General features: G+C 44.8%; 1 protein-coding gene across 1 annotated transcript in view; it reads left to right on the plus strand.

Annotated features, from left to right (window-relative positions):
• The window catches only part of LOC104082683 (RNA-binding protein 6-like), a 54,423-nt gene that overhangs the window by 14,394 nt on the left and 19,137 nt on the right, over window positions 1-20,892 (plus strand). The window contains 1 exon segment of the mRNA XM_009585900.1: window positions 3,721-3,794. Within this exon segment, the coding sequence (XP_009584195.1) occupies window positions 3,721-3,794 (74 nt within the window).

Consider the following 20,892-nt stretch of genomic DNA (forward strand, 5'->3'; position numbering starts at 1 on the left):
TGCGCAGCTGAGAGGAAGTAGTACCTTAAATAAGGTACAAATTTTTTGTACCTTATACAGTTGACCTAAAACATGGGGGGAGATGAGGGCATGCGTGTTTTATGACTATGCTAGGGCCAAAATCTGGATGAGTTCAAGTGTTGGAGGACTGTTCCCATTGGAAAGTTCATTTGGACAGAGTAACTGCACTGCAGCGTGCTCAGAGGTTGCATGGGGGGAAGTACTGGTTTCTTTTGAGAGAGTCTGTGTTGATCACATATACTTCTGCCAAAACATAAAGCACTTCTTACTCCATTCTATTTTTTTGTGGATCCTGAAACTGTAGTATTGTACTAATCAGTAAGTGAAGGATCAAATTAAGAAGATACCAGGATTTATATCTTCATGTGAAACCTTGCATATGAATTTAGGCCACTTGAGTCAAAAAACCCATGCTGTAGTCTTCAGCAATGATTTTGCTTTGCTGGTTTGATCACTTTGGTTTTATTATTATGACCTGAAGAATACCAGTGAGTGTCCGAGAGCTTTCATTCACAGGGGACGTCAGCTTACCTTGGGATACCTGTTGAACCAATTCCTGCTGTTAGGTGCCTGGCCCCATGCCTCTGTCAAAATCCCCTGCCCTGCTTCTGGTCACAGCAGCTGAATTGCTGTGTTCTGACAGGGAAACTGTGTGAAGGCTTCGGAAATAAAAATATGCAAGCTCAACAGCTGAAACAAAGAGCTGAACCAACCCTACAGAGGAGGCAGGGAAGAGGCACAACAGTTGGTGGCAGGAGCCTCTAGAGCTGCTCCCCTTACGAATCAGCCTCAAGTCACTTGGTTTTGTTTCAAGCGTTGTGCTCTGGGTAATGTGGTTATTGCAGATCGTGTTAAAATCAGCAAGCATTGCGTTTTGAAGGTGCTCTGTAGCAGCGCCATTGTTTCACAGGCCTCCATTTCAGTGGCCTTTCCATTATGGTCTAAAATGGAAGGATGCTGTTGTGGAGCTGGGGGCAGGGGACAGAGCAGGGGTGCCGTACCGTCCAAGGCTGATGTTACTCCATAGTTCACACATACTGAGCGTGTTTGTCAGATCTATGCAAAGGGCTGGCTCTGGAGGCAGGGGAAGTGTCAAATCCCCACAGATCTTCATCAGCGGTTCGAAGTGGAGCAGCGGCTTCTGGCTGCTCTCTTCTTGCATCACTACTTTGGTGCTGTCTGTGCAAGGAATTGCAGAGCTGCGTCTCTCTGCAACCTGACCACAAGAGCTGAACATGTGGCCTGAAGCTGCTTTTTGGCAGGACATGGGGCCACAGTTTCTGGTTTTGGTTCTCATTGTACATGTTGCAGCAGCTATGCTTATTAGGGGGTTGAGTTTGGTGGGGGAGGGCAGAGGTAAGGAAGTGCACAAGGAGAAATGTGGTGGTCTTCCCTTAACTGTCTCGACATAATGCTTGGAACAATCCTGTAGTGTACATTCCTTCAAGCATCTCTGCTTTTGTATCTGTGTATAACACTCAGCGTTGCACTCTCAGTTGTGTCATGCTGGATTAAATCCATGTCTAAACCGCTCATTTACTTCACGAGGTCTGGGATATAAACTGGCTCTCTCTGTACAGCAAATAGAGTGAAAACTTCTGCAATCTTGTGTCTGTCAGGGGACCCCCTGCTTCATATGTCCATAGAAATAAGATAGCACTCTGATCCTAGCTTGCTGATTTATGGCAGCTTTCAAAAATCCTCTCCATGAAGAGGAATCATGAGCTTTACAGGCTGACAAATATCATTCATGCAGCCCTTTTCGATCAGGAGGGAGAGAAGTGACTCTAGAGTTCTGGATTTGAGTGAGACACTAAGATGTACCGTGTGAGCCTGCATGCTGCGCCGTGAAGTAGCAGAGGTGTCTGCCCAGAATGCAAAACAGTCTCCCAGCAAGGGGCAGCACTGCTCCTGGAGAGCAGCTCTCTTCTGCGGAGAGGAGAACTGCTTCATTTTCAAAATGTGATTTAGTGTGGCTGGAACTGCAGAGCAGAATGGATGCCATGGGAGCAGCTCGGTGAATTTGGTTCTGTCGATTCTGCCAGCTGAAACCGTACCTCTAGTTCAGGTGCCCACTTCATGTAAGAATATCAAGTGGCTTTAGCTGCATTCCACCACAGATGGCATGCTGCTGGCCTGTATCCTTCACCAAGCTGAAAAGCACCCAGATTGATAAATTTCCCTCTAGTGTAATTATATTGACTAAAATAATACGGGGATGGGGAATAAATTCCTGTGTGAGGTAGAGGAGGAGCTAAATTCAAATTGGAGTCTCGTTATAAAGGCAAATGTGCAGAGTCAGGATTGTGTCATTAGAACAGTGTGCAAAGAGGTCCCAGAATAATAAAAAAAAAAATCAGTAGGGGTTGATGATGAAAGAGTTTTGTATGGTCTTGTCTCTGATGTGGTTAAGTACAAAGATGGTAAAGAAACAGAAGGAAAAATTGGAGAGTGCAGCAAATGTTGTTTGGCGTAGGCTTGGGGGAGATGGGGGTTGTTTTCCAGCAGACTGGAATGCCTTGCCTGAAAGAAGTGCGTGTGGAGTTACCTTCCCATGGAAGGTGAGGGGCTGAGGAATCAGATACGTACCCGGTTTGAAGGTACGAGTGTTACTGTGCATCTTTAGGAGAGGAGACAAGCTCTTCACCAGGACAGCTAGGTGCCTAAAATGGTACAATCCACAGGCAGACTGTCTTTCCTCTTGCTCCTAACCAGCCAAAAGAGCAGCAGGAGGAGGGAACCAAGCCTTTCCTCTTGCTGTTTGTCCGTGTAGAAGCATCTCAGCCCATGATCATCTGTAAAGCACTGTTTTGGAGTGAGGTGGCCTTGGCATGTGAAGGGTGAGGTTGTGACTTTAGGTTGTTCCTCAGCGCTTCAGTTCTTGGGAGATAGTTTCAACATCAAGGATGGCTCTTAGGATGGTCTTAGCTTCTGTAGTGTTCACCCTGCACTTTACTGTGGGACAGAACATTTCAGCGCGGGTAACTGGAGTACACGGTTGAATCAGTGGGTCCTTACTGCCACTGACTGAGATGACAGCTTTCCAAGGAGTGAGAAGAGTAAAGGCTCTATAGTTTCTTGCATCTAAACTTAAGCTCCCACACTCTCTTGTTACATGTGCAATAGCATCTATACCAAATGAGAAAGTTGGAGTTCTCATTCCTGCTCCACTGCACTTTTTCATAATACGAGGGACTGGACTTCAAAAGAAAGCAGGTGTTGAAGGAAAAATAGCAAAGGCAAAGGAATCACGTTAGTTCTTTCTGAAATATTGCCCAATTAAAATGGGGCTATTCATGTAAAATACATTTGCAGCAATGTACTTCAAAATGACTTATCCACACTTGCTTTGGAGAGCGCTGCCTCCAAGGTAGCACAAAATGGGAAACTAGCAATGGAAAATCACTATGCCTTTAAAAAAAAAACCAAAGCAATTATTTCTTGCCCTAAGGAAGGGTGTGCCTGTCACTGGGTTGTGTAAGGGGAAGTGGGAACACTGTACTATTAACATTCATGATAAACTGCACAGTTAATCATCATCCAGCTAGTCCCTGATTTCTCTCCTTTTCATTCTGGAGTAGAGGGGTGGTGGTTAGAGGGTTTGTCATTGGAGGGAAAGGGAAATTGAATATTTAATGTGGCTTTCTTTATGACAAGGCACTAACATGACTCCCGTCTGTATTTAAATGCTGTCCCCAGGTTACGACTATGGCTATGTCTGCGTGGAGTTTTCACTCTTGGAAGAGGCCATCGGATGCATGGAAGCCAACCAGGTTGCTTTAAACTTCGGTCAATGCTGCTAGAAGATTTTAAAAGTTTTTTTTGGTGGGGTGGTGGAACGCCAATGAGTTTTTTTTGAACCATTCAAAGGAAGATCTGTTCTTATATAATACACAACATTGCGGTTTAAATGTTGTTTCCAGAAACTTGTAAAAGGCTTAGAAATACCAGTGTGAAAGAGCTGCTGGACACCAAATGGTCTGCCCTCCTCCCTAGCGTATGTCGGGACACTGGCTAGAGACAGAGGCTGGAGGCTGACAGACTCCTAATGCAGGTTTTGGCCCTGATGTTTTTATACTCACACTGAAATCCAGTCAGAAAGATTTCTGCTAGCGTTAAATGCCTCCCCCGGCTGTGCGTGCACACACACATACAAATGTGACTGTAGGTTAGGCCTCTGGTATGCAGCTCTGAGTCAATTATGAGTTGCTTGCTCCACTTTTTCATATGCCTTGTGTGTGGGAGAGATTCTTTATTGTGCATCTCCCCCATATCTATCCTGTCCTTTGGCAAGCTGGAGCTGCAAGCATGAGGACTACCCTACGTGCAGTTGCGCCTGGTAAATCTGAACGTTGCCAGCCCTTAGAACTGCAAAATGGCTTAAATCCCCAGTGAATAAGTACCCAAGGGAAGCCTTTACTCTGACCTGGTAATTGAAGCTAGAGCTGTTGTCCACCATCTAAGAGCAAGATGCACAAAATTTGTTAGGTAAAACACAGATTCCCATCTCACACCACCCTCCCTGTGCCTTGGAACTGCAGGTGATGGATCACGCAAGAAAAAACACTGAACGATTGATCCCCCTTCCTTCACTACATCCCTTAAGTCTTCTCTCTGCTGCCTTCTTGCTCCTAATTTGCCTGAGTAAGAATACATATCAATTATCTAAAGCCTTTTTACCTGAATCCCAAGTCTCACTGTCATGGGATGAGAGTCATGAGTCAGATTCAGAGCTGTGCATCTGCAAAAATGTACTTACAGTTAATGAGTCTTCACAGCTGGGGTTTCAGAGGTCCCACTAAGCGCTCACATTTGCCTCTATTTTCAGTTACAGAGGTATTGCAACTTACAAAAATGTTTTACAGAAATAATTCTGTTGCTGGGAAAGAGCCTGGCACATTCCCACTGGGGTGAGCACAGAGAGAGAAGGCTCCAGAATTAATTATTACTTTTACCATCAGTGACAACTTTTATTTCCCTTTCAGTGTTGCTACAATTCCCAGTTTATTTTGTTGTCACTGGGGAATCTGTAATTATGTATGACGTTCCTTTTAACCAAAGGCCTCTCCATATTCTCTCCCCAATTCTGCTCACATGAGATAATGTCTCCCTATATGAGAGCAATTCCCAAATGCTTGGGAATTTGAGAATTCCTCTTTTTCCTGTTGTTGGTGCCGGCTCTGCCCCTTCTCCCATTTGGAGCATCCCTATGTACTTGGACAGGCGGTCCTGTCCGATTAAGATCTGACTTGATCAGATTCAGTCCATTGCTACAGCAAAGAGCCTGTAAGCACCATTCCTTAAATTGAACGGAGTGCCTAGAGGTGCCCAGTAAATCACTGTACTCACACGCACATGAGGAGGTTCTGGCTGGCGTTCAACTGCTGCTTACATTGACCCTCCCCAGCAGCAGTTATAGCAGGCCTTCAGGCTGGATAAATTTTTACGTGTTTCCCTTCCAACATCCAGGAATGGTGTTGCCAGAACGCTGTTAGCGGTGGGGGTAATGGTCCCAGCTGTGCACTCTACCTGGGACATGTTAAAAACAGATAGGGTATGAAGTCTTCCAGTTTTCCTTCCTGCTCTACATGGCTCTGTGTGTGTGGAGAGGAAACCTGGAAGATGGAGTGCTTGGAGGGGATCAGCTCCAAAGCCTGCATGTTCCAGTCTTCACTGTGTTTTAGTAGAGCTACAGTAGTTTGTAATTAGTGAAGCAAGAAATGTGCTTTTTGGCTTGGGGTGACCCAAATTATATGAATTTGGTCAGGAGAGTTGTAACCTCTAGATTGCCCCACATAGGTTAACTTCTCTATGTTGCTTTTGATTGAACATGGAAAAAAAAAAAGGCCTTCTAGTTATTTAAATTTTTTTTAAAAAAAGAGGGAAGTAGTAAGATTTGTATCTGACCTGCTGCAAGGGAGGGAGCTGACTTTTAAGTTCTCAATAGAAGCCAAATGGAGATATTCAGAAAGGGAGTTATGCAATTCAGTTGTCCTTAGACAATAGATATCCCATTTTAATATCTTCCAGGATAGAGTCGTAAGATCATTTCCTTAGACTGAGAATTAACCTGCATTTTTACAAGCAAAAACCAAAACGTGTGTTAGCTACGACTTAGATTCTTTGGTAGTTCAGTTATTTTCGGAAGGTTTCACTATCCCTGTCAAACTCAGTCGCTTCTGAGAGCATAAATAGCAAAACAGTGTCAGCCCACAGTGACATCCTAGTCCCTCACTAGTCAACCTGACTCCTTCTCAGTCATCTGTAGGCTAGGAATAAATAGCTTTTGCAGAGACAGTGGTTTTGGTGCTGCTTAATGCCTGTTTAACTGCCCCTACCTGAAGAACTATTTGCTACATGCCTATATTTTATAATTCCTATATTGTGAAATCCTTTTATTTTACTCAGCACAGACCAGCACTCGATTAAGATCATTCCCAAACTTGCTAACTACAGATTTACCAGGTCCAACTCCCTCCATTCAGTAAGTCTAGCGTGTGTATGTGACCGCTGACATTTGAGGGGGCTTTCTATTAAGTACATCGTGATAAGGAAACATCCATCTTCTATGTTGCCCTGATTTTGTAGGAGATTTTCATTCCACTTGTGTTAATTGCTGCGGCTAACGTAACGAAAATACCCCCCTTATTAATTGCTTTGCCTTGTTGATTGTTGCGTTGGCAATTTGTTACAGCTAAAGGGTCCCATCTAACGTATGTGAAACGTGACGGATTGCTGCTGTTGCTAGTGCAGACGTGTTGGGCGGCAGGTTTGGCAGGGCGAAGCGCCGGATGCCAGCTCTCCTGCTGTCTCTGGGAGGCTCTTTGCCCCAGCGGGGCAGATGGGCTGTTGAGTTGTTTCGCAGAACCCGAGTGCAACCCTTCTTGCAGCATGGTGGTTGTGATGCTCCTGTTGGTCTTTTGTTACAAGTTGGCTGTCGTTTGATTTTTATGAAAGGAGACCTTTTTTCTGTCTGTGAGGAACTGCTTTTCCTTTGGGGAGGCACAGGTATTTTGAATGGAAAATGGGGTTTCTGTCTGCTAAGTCACATGGTTTCTCCTAAATAATCTTTCCCTCCTTTATTCTCATTTTGAAATGTAGTGTGGTGTGGCATTTATCTTACCGCATTTTTTTTGCATTAAGGGTTGGTGTAGCCCATGGTGTAGTAGTGTTCCTGTCTTGGGGCACCATTTTGGCTTCTTGAGAGACAACTTTGGGAATAATCCCACAGCTCTTGTTCTCCATATGCATTGGGATCCAATTGAGTACTTGAATTCTCTCTTGCACTCCTTCTTCATCTGTAGAAGAAACACACGTAATATCAGGCAGGAAATGAAAGTACCCTTCGTGTACTGTCACGTATCATAAAGGCAGGTGAAGGAGGAGAAATGGAGAGATCCTGCCTCTGCTGCCTGGGGACTTTACTGTTTTAGCTGAGGTGTGGAGCTGGTTGTAATACATATGGAAGCAGAAGCAGCTTTTTTTAAGTTTAGGAGCAAATTATTAGTCTTGACTGACTATGTAGTATTGTCTCCAAGTCCTCTCAGGCCTCAAACTTAGCAACACTGGCAGCGTGAATATTTCCTAGCTTTTGTTGCTAGTAACTAACATCTTTGTAATCCCTTCCTCCTGTTTCTTAAGTAAGAGGGCAAAAATGGGAGAGCTATAGCATGAACTTCTGAAAATACATACTTTGTAAATTATTGTGGATGTCTCCAGGTGTGCGCTAGAGCGATCATTCCAAGACTTGCTCTTGTGCCTTCCTGCACTGAGATCAGCACATTTCGGAGAGCAGTTTCCCCTGCAGTGCTGTGCGGTCCTGGTTCAGCTTGCTGAGCACAGCGATACCTCCATTCCCTGCTTGTTTCTTGCTGGAGAGGGTAAGAGGGATTCTTGCTGGATTTTGTGGGTGCTCGCTTGACTTGAGCAAATCCCACCACCATGCAACTGGAAGCATCGGCTGTGCGTTTTTCCGGCTCTGAGCCCGTCCCCTGTTATCACTGTAGTGCTTTTCTGCATTTAGTGTGAACATAGCTTCTGGTACAGATCAGACTTCACACGCTTTTCGCTCTAGCTGTTGGTGTTAAAATCCACAAGATGCTGTGACAAGCAGGCAAAGCCTAGGACTTTCTGTCCTGAAAACATTTGCAGTAACCAGTCACAACTCTGTGTGGCTTCCCAGTTAAATACAGAAGGAGCTTGTGGTTATCCTGAGAATGCATCTGCTCTGGTGGCCTGTAGCCTTGGAGTATTTATTGAAGCCTGTGGTGCAAGGAGTGTGTTGCAATTTGTAAGAAAAAATAGTTGTTTTCTTTTTGGTAGGATATGCCGAGTTGTGGAGTCTGGCATTTTTTTTCTAGAATCTGCAAAATGCCCCCTGTAATGGAAGATGACACCCGCCTCAAGTGTATTTTCACGGGCTGTCTGGTATCCATCATTTACTCGCTTGACAACGTCACTCCATCTCTTTAGCTTTAACCTGCAGTTGAGGGTGGTGGTGACAATTGAGTGTGTCCACAAATACACTGAAATCTGTTTGCATGTTAGGCTAAGAGTGCTGGAGGTGGCCTTGCTTTTGATATGTCCTCCTTGGATTATCAGCTGACATTATCTTCTGCTTTCTTATTGTATATTAGGTGTGTGGATTCTGCGAAGGTTGTATCGTTAGCACACATTTCACACCACCCCCCCCATTAAACCTGTCCTGCCTTTGACTGTGTGGATTTCTAGAATTACCTTTTGGAGTCTTCCACTTTGAGTGTGTGTATAGAGAGGGGAAAGGCTTGTATACCTAGGCAGTGTTTCTTCTATAAACATCCTAATGATTTAGGAAACATGCACATTATGGAGTAATTATAATGATCCAAGTGACCTATGTAAAGTTCCCTCCATAGGCTACCTTGTAATCAGATGAGTGGATTTCCAGGCAGCAGAGCTGATTGGTTTTTTTTTTTTGTGTCTGATTCACTGTGTGGTCTTGTCACGAGCTCACCCTGGTCTTACATCACTGAGGCTTAACATGTTATTGTTCATTCCCACTTGTGTCTCACTAATCACTGCGTTGTACCGTCATTTAATTGGAGTTGTAAGCCTCTGAGGTCAGTACGGAAGTCTGCAGTGGGAGGCTGCTAGTGCTGGGCAGAGGCTTGCCTGTGAATAAGCAGTCGGATCTGCCTGCGATGACCTGTGACAGGGCTGGGTGCGTGGGTGGACATGTGTATATCCTGCAGTGATGTTGCGATAAATGCACTGCCTGCTTTTCTGTTTGGAAGGACTGGCTTAATCTCTGTGTGCTTAATCTTCCTTGTGCAGAGAAGGGTGTCTTTTGTTGTAAAATGTAACTGCCAAAAATTCTGGTACTGAAAATACTTCTCTGGACCTTCTTCTCTTCTGTCATCTCAACATCTTCTGTCATCTCAACTGTTCAAGCTGTGTGAATCCTCTTAGTCTCTCTTCCTTTGGCACAGGAGGTCGTAAGAGATCTTCTGCCAAAGACTTCACACACTCTTCCTTTAGCCAGTGGTAGCTGCCCATCAATGTGTTTTTTCTAGCCCTACCCAGATAAAAACCTACAACCTTCTTCTTGGCTGCTCTGTCCTACCTTGCCTCAGGAAGCAAACCATGCTAACCAACGTATTTTAAAATAAGTGCACTAGTAACTGGAAGAGTTGTGAAGCTGCATTTTCTTGCTCTACTTGTGTGATCCCAGCTTGCCATGTCCCTCTACCTCCCTGCTCTTATTCCAAAATCCTGTCCTCCTTTTTTCCTTTCTCCTTTATTCCTTCACCCTCACCTTACCCCTGTGATGAGGATTGTATGCATTTGCTGCTGCTGAACTGCTGCTCTGTAATGGGATCGTCCCAGAAGACAGCTTCTGGGTGAGCTGCTTGGAGCATGCAGCAGATGCTTAAGCAGGACTTCCTTAGTATCTCTGGTTGCTGCTGGGGACGTATGGCCCAGCAGGGTTATCTCAGGATTCAAATATTGCTGTATCTTGTAGAATTATCTATTCCATATGCTGAAGTTCACTTGGTCTGCTGTATAAATAGGTTGTTCCATGTAAAGCAGCCCTCCCTACCTTTCTCTAAAATGAAACTGCTCTCCCTCAGGCCTCTGGGCATTTATGTTCTGGTTATGGGTTTGTTGGGATTTTTTGCCAGTTGACATTAACAAGTCTGTGTGATGATGTATCTCTGAAATATCCATTCTTTCCCTGTAGATCTCAAATGGCTTGTTAATCAAGTGGTTTGCTGTTGGAATAGATGTTCTATTTACAATGCCAGGAGCTTGAGCTGGCAAACATTCCTGAAATTTGTTTAAATAACTTGATCCATGAGTGATTGCCAAGATAAGTGTCCAGTCCTCTCTGGCTGATTGATCGTATGATGTGATATACCAGTACTTTCAGTGCATCACTCGCTCCTGTTGGGTACCGCATGCCGCTGTGCAGCGTCCAAAGGTGCGTGGGGGTGGATACTCCCTACACTTTTGGCTCAAAATGAGGAACCACTGCTGGGCAGCTGGACCTTTGGTCATGCCCAGCATGGCTGTTGTAAAAATGGGGGTACTTGAAAACTTTTGCTTGTGAATATGAAGTGCAACGTGTACCACAGATAAGTCTGCTCTCTGCCCCTTCCATAGGGCTGAAATTGTATTGTAGAGCACTCCTTGGCAGAGCAACACCTGAGAAGTACCTTTGTTTTGCGAAGCGTTTTCCTGAGTGACATGGCATCTGGCACACTGATCCTTTGAATTCGTTTGTAGGTGAGATTTTGCCTTGAGCTAGAAAGGATTTGAAGTAGTCCTTGGATGCATATGCAGGATACAGATGCTACTCTGTCTGGGTAGCTATCAGGTCCTCTCCTCCTAACATGTTAATGGAAATGTTGTGTGACAACCAGGAAATCTTAGTTACAGCTGCTATATATAAGTGTAGTTTCACCTTAAAACGAAGAGCAATGTTTTACTGCTGGCTGCTCTTACAGATTGTATATTTGTTATTGTGTTTACATTCATGATTGGTTGATTTTCTATGAAGATCTGTAGAAACTCTAAATACATTCTTGTGTAACCATTTGGAAGGTGTTTATCATTGTAGCATCAAAGTGCTTCAAGGGAATATGGTAACTCAGCTGTAGGACATAGTGTGTTGCCACAATTGATAGATTGTGTACGTGGTCAGAAGGTGATTTTGGATTAAGACGTAAAATCCCATGGTCAAGCTCCTACATGACAGTTAGTAGGACTCATGCCACTAATTTGCTTTGATGCTTTTGAAGCCATTCTTTAAGTAAGCTGGTGACTAACAGAACTGCAGATGAACTATCAGGAATTCCCTCTGTACTCTTGGAAGTGGATGGTGCTGATGATATGACTGAAGTTACTTAAAGGAGACGCAGAGGCAGTGAGAAGGAAATGTCTGTATGGGTTCAGTTTACATGACTAAAGGCATCTCGGTGCGCACACCCTAACTTTCATTTCCAGAGCAAGACCATTTTCTATCACGCTTTTGCCATAGTGGTTTGCACAAGACGCGTCATTGTGAAAGAGACGGCAGCCCTTCTCAGCCCAATCCCAGCAACGTCGAGGCGAACACCAGATATGTTTTACAAGCATATGAGCCGGATTATAGCGCTAAGACTCCACCTGGACTGTTGATAAGTGGGAGCACACCAAAATGTTGTTGCAATTTTCACTTGATGAGTCATTTTTGTTAGCTTCAGCATCAGAACTGTTCGTTCATGCTTTTATGCTATCTCAGCGGAGGTTGCTTTTTCCATTCCTTGGTGCACTGTTGATGTTGGGTTGCTGGAACAGGAAGGTAAAAGGTTGAGTCTAGAGGCTGAAAAAGAAAGTCAAACTGCACACTCCCTGGGGTTAAGGAAGGCAGAAGCACTGTATCCTTCTCTTAGAAGAGCGATGGTCTGCCTGCTTTTCTGCAGAAACTATGTATTTTTTTTGCGTAAGGTTATGATAGTGAGAGAGAGCTGGAATTCCCTTCAGATGTGGATTTTAGCCTATTTTCTTCCCGGCTGAGTTTGTGTTGGACCTTTTCAATGTAAATCATGGAAGTTTGACTGCCTTGAAATGGGATACGTTCAAAAAGAGTACCTTGAATTTTGCCATTTTCTGCTCGGGTTATGAGACTCACACAAGTAAAAGATTAAATTCAGTGTTTCAAGTTTGAAGATGCAAGATCAAAGCTATGGCAATCAGCAACTTTTAATTGTGAATTTCTGTTTCCATTTGACTGTAACTGGGCTCTTAATGTTCTTGACTAGAATTGAAACATGATTACAGTGGAAAATGGGGGCTGGCGTGCCTGAGTGGACTATTGTATCATTATCCATCAATCACAGGCAACAAGGAAACAGGTATTTAACACAGAAGGACACACAGTTATTATCCGCCCTACTCCCCTGCAAGCCACAGGGCACCTTCAAGACTCTTACCAAAGCTTTAATACCGACGGAGATCACAAGAAACACTGTACGCTACAGGATCAGAGATCAGGAGCATTGCTGTCATTCTACATCTGTGCAGGACAAGAAAACACGTTAGGTGGAAGAGCACCAAGGGTGCTGGCAGACAACAGCCCTCTGCACTTCCAGGAAAGGCGCAAACTTCCCCCGATCCTCTCTTGTTTCAGAGGGGGAGAATTTCTTCTTGCAGCATATCTGGCAACCTGTTTAACCCAACATCTGTGAACAGCAACTGAGAGGTCCTCGGCACCACTGTGTGACCAGCTTTGGCTACGATTGCTCCCAGAAGAGGACAATGGGGGAAAATCCTGAAGCCATTTTGTACAAGGAGACACAGGAGGGAGGTGGAAAGTTCCTTCTGGCTGCAGCAGTGACAGAAGCTGTACAATGTGCGATTGACTTGTTGCAGTGAAGTGTCTGATGTAAAATAGCATTCTGCCTTGAGGTTTGTTTTGCTGTGCTGATGCACTGTGTGTATGCGTTGACAACTACCAGATGTTGCATCCAAGTGTCCTCATGCATCTCCATCACTTCAGGCCACCTGTAAGTTCAGTTAGTTATGTCTTCCACAGGATGAACAAACAGCTTCCAGAAGTAGATTCCCCAAAGGACAGGGGTCTAAAATCAAGTGCGTCATGTAATGAGTTACATTTTAATGAGGGTCAAAGCTATAAAGCTGTAAACATGAGATTTAAGTATTTAAATCTCTGAAACTGTCTTCTTTAGAACAAGAGGATGAAAGTAATTTTCTCCTGTTTTCATAGCCAGCAGGGGAAATCTTAGTTTTTGTGATGTGCAATCCATGTCTTAGCAAGAAATTAGCAATATTCATATGTACCAGATTTGAGCCAGGATGGCAGTAAAAGCCCAAGCAAACATTTGATGTACTTTTCCATCAAGGATCTTAGGAGCAGAGTTAACAGAGAAAGTAATTTTAAGTCCTCAGAATCACAAGATATATTTTCATACATGTAAAATCAGGTTGAGAAGCCTCACTAAGAAGCTGTCTCATGGTGCAAAGCTGTACATTAGTGATATGATGACTAAGGTATTTTACTGTTTATAGTCCTAGGTTTTTGAAAGCCTGATTGATTCTTCCCAGCTTCTGATATCACTGGAGAAGAGAGCTGAGGTGGTTTGTTTTTTTTTTCCCCTGACAAGGTGGTGTTCTGTGCCTGGTCCATGTGAGATTGGTGTTTGTCCTCTACCACTGCCTACTTCTCTGCCCATTGCACTAACTCAGCTTGTCTGTTTTTCTTCCTTCTGGTGTATACTGGGCCTGTCATTAAATGTAAGATGTGAATTCCAAAATGTTTAATAGACATTTCTTAGTGATAGGCAAATGATTGATCCATCTGATTCTAAGAGGAGCAGCTGAAAGCATCACCTCTCTGGTGCTCCAGTGCTTGCTGCTGAGGGATGAGCAGCCGCACGCAAGGAGCTGCAGGCAGTACCTCTGTGTCTGTCTGCCCTTGGTCTGCACGGGCCAGGCTCTGTACTGAGCCACGTGTTGCTACCTGGCTTGATACATCCCTGGCTATGAGAGTCCCACAGGAGGTTCAAGTGGCAATACCTGAGCCACCTGCTACTGTGCTGCTTATCTGACAGTTCAAGGAGATGTCTCTGCATGCTGTTGCCCCTTCCCAAGCCCTTAGGAATTCAGCCAAGCTGGGGCACTTCTGACACAACAGGGAATCCTGTTCTTTCCTTCCTCAGTGTCAGGGTTATCATAGGAACTGCTCTCCTGCACACTCACCTCTCTGGCTAGACTCTTCTGAAGAGCTGAGGTCAGTTACTGCAGCCTCAGAGCCTGGATATTCGCTTAGGAGAATAGCTTCTTCTGCCTCTTGCACCCTGACAAGGCACTAAGCTCCTTTCTTCAGCAATTCTGGGAAATTGGCCAGGAAGGAAGGATCTGGATGTACCTCTGGATGTTGTGCAGTGCGGTTGCCTGGATGAACCTCTTAAACCTCAGTGCCCCTGTAAAGGAGGAACTGCTGGGTCCTAAGGTGAGCTGTGACACCCACTAGTGTTACGCTGCGCCCAAGCCAGGCTGGCAGGAGAAACTCATTTCCTTCCGAGGGGCTCAGATAGCTCTGTTCTCACACTGTGCCAGGTTTCTTGGGCAAATACTGACCAAATCACCTGCTAAGAAGAGCTCTCTTAAGAGGCAGCACCTGCTCAGATGTAGAAATCGGTACAGGTGCCAGCCTGAAGATGTGCCAGCTGCTTTGTGGTTCTGTCCAGGTGTGACTGTTAAGGATCTGGATTTAGCTTTTGGACAGGCCACCTCGAGGTCACGGTGACGTGCTGGGAATCATCATTGAGACGGCACAGGTAAGTGTTGCGCTGCTGGTGCATTTCCCCTGGCAGCTGGCTGGGTTCTTTCTCTGACCCTTTTGGAGTCAGTATCAGGCACCCACTTTAGCCTTTAACTGGAAATTTGGGGATGTTGAGAAATGAAGTCTCCAAAGACAAAACCCTCTTTTCATCCAGAGCTGCTTCCTCTTCCCAGGGTTTTGGGGTTTTTTCCTTGCAGTAGAGAGGCTGTCCTGCAGGGAGCTTGCCTGAGCACTGGCTGCAGAGAAGGCATTGCCAGTGAAGGCTCCGAGTGCTTAATTCAGTGGGTGCAGAAGTGAGTTTGGAGGCATGTCTGGGGGAGCCTTTGAACTGCTCTCTTCCCCATTTACAGTTGGCGTGTTCTTAGCGAATGTTTGCTGCTGCGCAGAACATCCTGCGCTCTGGTTGCCATGCAGGTCAAGCTGTGTTGGAATCAGTGTGTAATCGCGTGGTTACATGCTCCAGTAAAAGGACATGCTTTTGTTTGGGTGTGGGATCTTTAGGTGCTTAATCAAATACATTGAATTGTCTAGGAATAAATTTACCCCTTTAAGGCAGAGCTTTCCAGCCTGACTTTTTTCCAGCATGATTTTGCATTGGGATTGCTCTTTAGTGTTTTGATATTGTGCTTCAAATCTATGAGTAAGGAACTGGGCCTTTCCTCATTGTTGTCCCAGCTTCCTTATGGCCATTGCTAATTGTAGGGTACTCCTGGGGGAAATGCACAGGAAGGTCCTGGGGTGGATTAGTGCATTGTGCTAACATGCTTAATCTTTATATTGTTTAACAGCGTTATGGGTTGAGATGACCTTTGAGGAAGAAGGTGGCCATATAACAAAGTATTGAGAAATATGTCCAGGCACTAGAGCAGCATTTTGGAGAGAGAAGGGAAATCCCTGTGTTGGGAGCAAAGGGAGTCTTTGAAGCAGCTGTTGTTCAAACACAGTGTCCAGGCAGTAGACCGTGATGAATCAGAAAGGAATATAGATGAGGCAGAGCCGTGTGGACCCTTCCCTAGAGCCATCTGTGAATAATGATACTCGATATGCTAAATATTTAAATACTCTTAAATTTTCATAGTTTAAGTGTACTTTTCAAATAGAGGATTCAACCTGATTCATACATTTTTGGGCATGAGAACAAGTGTTTGATATAGAATCATAGAATCATTTAGGTTGGAAAAGACCTTTAAGATCATCAAGTCCAACCATTAAAGAAGGTCATATGCATGACCTTCTTAGCCTACCCCATAACAAGTCCTTAACCATCCATGCTTCTCTTTAGCTGTGGAATGGGAGCACAGCCAGTAACACCAGAGCACAGAACTTGACCCCGCTTGAGCTGTTATCTCCTGATGCCCCCAGACCCTCACTGTCTGAACTCTAGAAATCATCTTCTGACCCCTTCGTACTGTATAGGAAAGGCTTTCATTTTAAAATTTCCACATTTTTCCAGTGATCCTTTAATGCTGATCTGCAAAGATGCCCTCTTCAGAAGGGTGAGGGAAGCTGGAGGTTAGAATTAGCTGGACAGGGAGACGTTAGGGCTTTCAGTGGCAGGTGAAAGGTCCACTGCACTTCACTGGATCAAAGAAAACTTTCAAATGTGTTGAAATCTCCTTAAAGGGTGAAATGCAGAAGCCACTCACATCACCTACCACCCAAAGCTGGCCCTAGAGCATGTGAAGTTCTAGGCACATTGTGTGTTTTCTCAAGCTGCGACACATCGGTGTTATCCTTCCTGGAGCCGTAATTGGGAGCTTGCCTGTACCGACTGTTTTGGTGGTGTTCTCAGAGCAGGACTGAGTGTGCTGACAAGTGAAGCAAATGCTGTGTTTAAAAGATAAGCACTTTGAGAGTCCTAACTTGGAAGTGAATTGGAGTTCAGAATTCAGGCAATAAAATGTAGAGAGCTGGCATAGTCTGAAAGGCAATTTCTGTGTATATTCGCGAAAAGGATGTCAGTGGCGGGGAGATGAGTTGTAGAAAGATACTGGGACTTGCTTAAAAAGAATATGGCTGGTATCCAGGGAATTTAGAAATTGTAGGAAGAAAACTGGAGGTGTCTCAGCAGGCTAGGTTGGGTGTCTGTCGAAATAAGGTACTTAAAGGATGCAGACTGGGACCTTCTGCGCAAGGACAAATGACCTGGATAACCAGGCAGAAAGGGAGGCCTGAGGAGGGCTGTCTGGGAGCAAGTAGAAATGGAAACTTGTGTGTCACGGTGGATGGTCCCAGTAGGTAATGGGTTTTGCATGAAAGGAGTTTGAAAAAGAGGCACTGAGTGCTATCTGGGATAAAATAATCCTTGTATAGCATCTTAATCTGTTATATTTAGCTACTACATCTTTAGGACTCTCTAAGTTATCCTCCTAATGCCTCAGTTCTGTGTTAGTGCCAATTTTGTTTAACATGCCCATCAGTGATGTGCCTGAAATTATGTTCTGTTAACTCAGGATTGATGGTGACATCTTTGAGCTCTGAGTCTCAGGCCTCCTCACCTTGAAGACCGTGAGCCCTGAGCGTGCCATGCTGGTTGGCATCGGATCACTGTTGAAACGAATGCCTTACTGCTAAATGGTTCAAAGTGATGCCACGTGCTCTTGAGCTCCAAGCATCGCTGATGCTCAGGAGCCAAACATCCTCCTTTCCAGGTGACCACTAACACAACTATTGTGTAAGATTCATCTCAGTGTTAGTCTTGATAGAGACCTGTAATAATAGTACACAGCAAGGTTGTTTGGATCCACTTGGTGATGTAACCATTCCCCCGGGATCCGCCACTTGTCAGACCATCCTTTTCCCCTCTGTATCTTGAATCTTCTGCCTTGGCTGTCAGCTACTCAGCAGAAGAGTACTGGACACCGATAGATCAGGCCAGTAAAAAGAAGTCCCTGAGCTAGAAATGGTTAGGGAGCTGGAGGAGAGGGCTGAGAGCCTTGGGGAAAGTCCCACTACACTAGGAATTTGCTTGTAGTTACTGTTCCTGTAGGAAATGCCAGATTGCTGCAATACCCTGCAGCAAGGCTGGATTGCTCTTGTTTCTTCATCCCTCCGTGTCACGCTCTGTTTTCTGAATGTTTAATTACAGATGGATTGTGGTTTGTGGGTTCACAGCTCTTCTCATCTGCTTTTTGTCAAAGGTAAGCAGATGTACTGCCTGTTGCTCTGTAGAGTTGAGTCCCTTGTACAGCAGCTGCCAAGGAGCTCAGAGATAAAAACTTCAGCATATGGAAAAAACGGGATGAGAAGCCAGTTTCTGTGGCTGAGATGATCTTGTTTTGAAATATATCCAGCTGGTCTCTTATCCTCCCGGGTGTTGTGGTGTTGGCCCGCTGCTCCATCCCGGGAAGCTGCTGCCTCCTGAATTCCACGAGCAGCTGGGGATGTGTGGGTTAGAGGGACCTTTGGTGTTTGATTCTGCCTGCCTGCTTTATCTGAAGGTGAATACCTTAAGGGAGGGAGCTTTGTGCTCTCCCTGCCAGCTTCCCTCCAGCCTCTGTACAGAGATGAGAACCATGCCAGTGAAATAGCATGCGATTACATAATTCACATTGTGTTGTGGTTGGGGTTGTTAAATTCACATTTATAATCCATACTTAAATAGGAGAAAAACCTGAAAGCAGTCTGATTTGCGGTTACAACTAGATAACGCAACTTCTGCTGTCAGCAGAAGTCTCCCTGTGCTGTGCCGTCCAGCGCATTTGGAGGCCGGGACTGGAAAATACCCTGAAGATGGTGAGAGCTTGCTGTTCTAGGAAGTGCTGCTGGGACCGTGGGCTCCCTCTGCATTCCCAGGCTGCCTCCTGGGGTACTATCTGAGGCAACCCAAGGCAATAAACACTAGTCATTAATCCGTTTAAATAATTTTTAAATGGTGGATGTATAATGATTTTTGAATAACCATTCTAATTATAGTAAATATGCATAAGAGGGCTGAACTAACATCATGTAAACAAGTTTAATTCTGGTATTTTAATATGACTGCTTTGCTGTGCTGCCCATAAGAATTCTTTTGTCATCATCTTTGTATGCAATTTTTTATCTGTTTGCAAATTATATTTTCAGGTCATTTTTAACATGTGGAACCATGTCAGTCTTCTGACTTGGTTATTACTCAGCAAGAAGGATACTCAGTTCAGGGCACGGATATTTTACATTTAATCAAACTATGAACAATATAAGGAAATAATTAGCTGAAGTGGTGTTTGGTTTTGTGCATGAGCCAGCCGCTGGAGGAGATCTGAATATGGTTTGCTTGTGGTGCAGGCACCTCCTTTGAGGAGTGTAGGGACAGTGCTTCCTGCACTCCCTTGGTTGCTGCTCTGTGGTTGTAGCCAAGGAGAAAACTTTGGCTTGTTAATCCTTGTGGATTTGGGGGCTCCAGAGCTGAGCCTTTTGGTTCTGTTCCAAAAATGATCTGAACCCCTCCAGGTGTGTGATCTGTAAAGCTGAGATTGACAATTGCTATTCCACTGAGTCAGGTACCCAGGCCTTTCCTGTGACACGGGACGGTAGCATGCGGTTACCGTTCCACTGGAAGAGCCGGAGCACAGTTCCTCCACAGCAATCCACAGCGGTGCTAGTTTCTACATCCACGTCTCCGTGCGGTTTGGCAGCCCCTGTGGTAGCTGCTGAAGCATGACCTGTGGGGTGGAATACTTGGAGAGCTGTCAGCTCGTTGTTAAGAGGCTCTGAAGTGAGATTTTGCTGAAGGTTTTAATGTTTGGCCAAATTCAGTTAAAGCAGAAGCCTGGTTTGATTTGAGGGAATGTGCCATGCTCTAAAAGCTCTCTACGGTTCAAATTTTCTAGGTCACTCTTGGATGCTCTGAATTTTTTTCAGAGAAACAGTTAGCAAAAACTTTGACATTGATGATTTGTATTCTTCTGTCATCTCAGTCTTGGAGGGCACAGAGATACTTTTTTGGCAAGTTCTCTCCCTCCTCAACCCCCAGTCATCATCATTAGGAGGCTGTCAACAAGCATGAAAAATACCAGCATGCCAACGGTAAATGTTAATTGAGAGAGAAGCAGCCGAAGTGGGTAACTTGTGCCATGCCTGACCTGCGGCAGTCAGTCTCCTGGCCCTGTCAGAAGCTGTGTTGCTTCCCTCGGAAGCGTGAGCAAAGCGATCTGTGCTCACATACCCGCACTACTCGGTAGCACGCACAACTTCTCCTGCCCATGTGAGTTAGCTGTGCTCTGTTCAGAGCAGGAGGTGAGTTCTTTCCTTGCTAAAGTAGTACGATTGCAAAGAGGTTAAACTAGAGATGAGTTAAAACCAGCCTCATGAGCGGGCATTACATGTGCTAGGAGCGTGGTCTGGTTTTTTTCTTACAGTTAGGGTCACCTTTACCACTTGGAACTTACTGATATTCTTATCTTTCTTCTCGTTTAACTGCCTTTGCTGAGAAAGAGCTTGGAAGCTGCTCTAGTAAAACCGGAGTTACGTTGCCGAAGCCTTGTGCCCAGCTGACGCGTGGTCTCCAAAGTGCTTTTGGAAAGATTTCATCACCTGTGGATATCATGGCTAAGGGATTTTCCCTTTTTCTTTCCCTCTCTTAAAGTAACTTGTTCTTGTGGGTTTTGTCCCCGCTCAGTGAAGGGCTTCGAGACATTGCTACTTGCTGTGTGTGCTTTCTGCAGACGGGCTTTATGGTTTCGAGGCATCGCTCTCTAGAACCACCTCATGATGGGATTGCTCAGTAATATTTACATACTAGGCCATCGGCTATTATTCCAGATGATGCAGATTTTTTAGTTGCTTTAGCTGAAATGGCTTGTACTGAATTGTATCACTTAGACTAGAATCCAGTATTGCATCTCCAAAAGACCTCTAAGAGAAAAAACATGTATAACTGTGAAAGATATCGAACAGTAGCATAAAACATTGCTCCCAGCAGTAAAGTCCTGATGCTCTGTTTTGATGAATTTGGCAATTCAGAAAAAACAGTAGAATCTGCTTGTGCCCTTGGAAATCTAGGCATTTCCATGGCTGAGAGCTCAGTGTTCTAGTACTGCAGAGCTGTGCTGCCTTTTAAACCCTTC

The sequence above is a fragment of the Fulmarus glacialis genome, unplaced genomic scaffold, assembly GCF_000690835.1.
Source record: "Fulmarus glacialis isolate BGI_N327 unplaced genomic scaffold, ASM69083v1 scaffold7739, whole genome shotgun sequence".
Lineage (NCBI taxonomy): Eukaryota > Metazoa > Chordata > Aves > Procellariiformes > Procellariidae > Fulmarus > Fulmarus glacialis.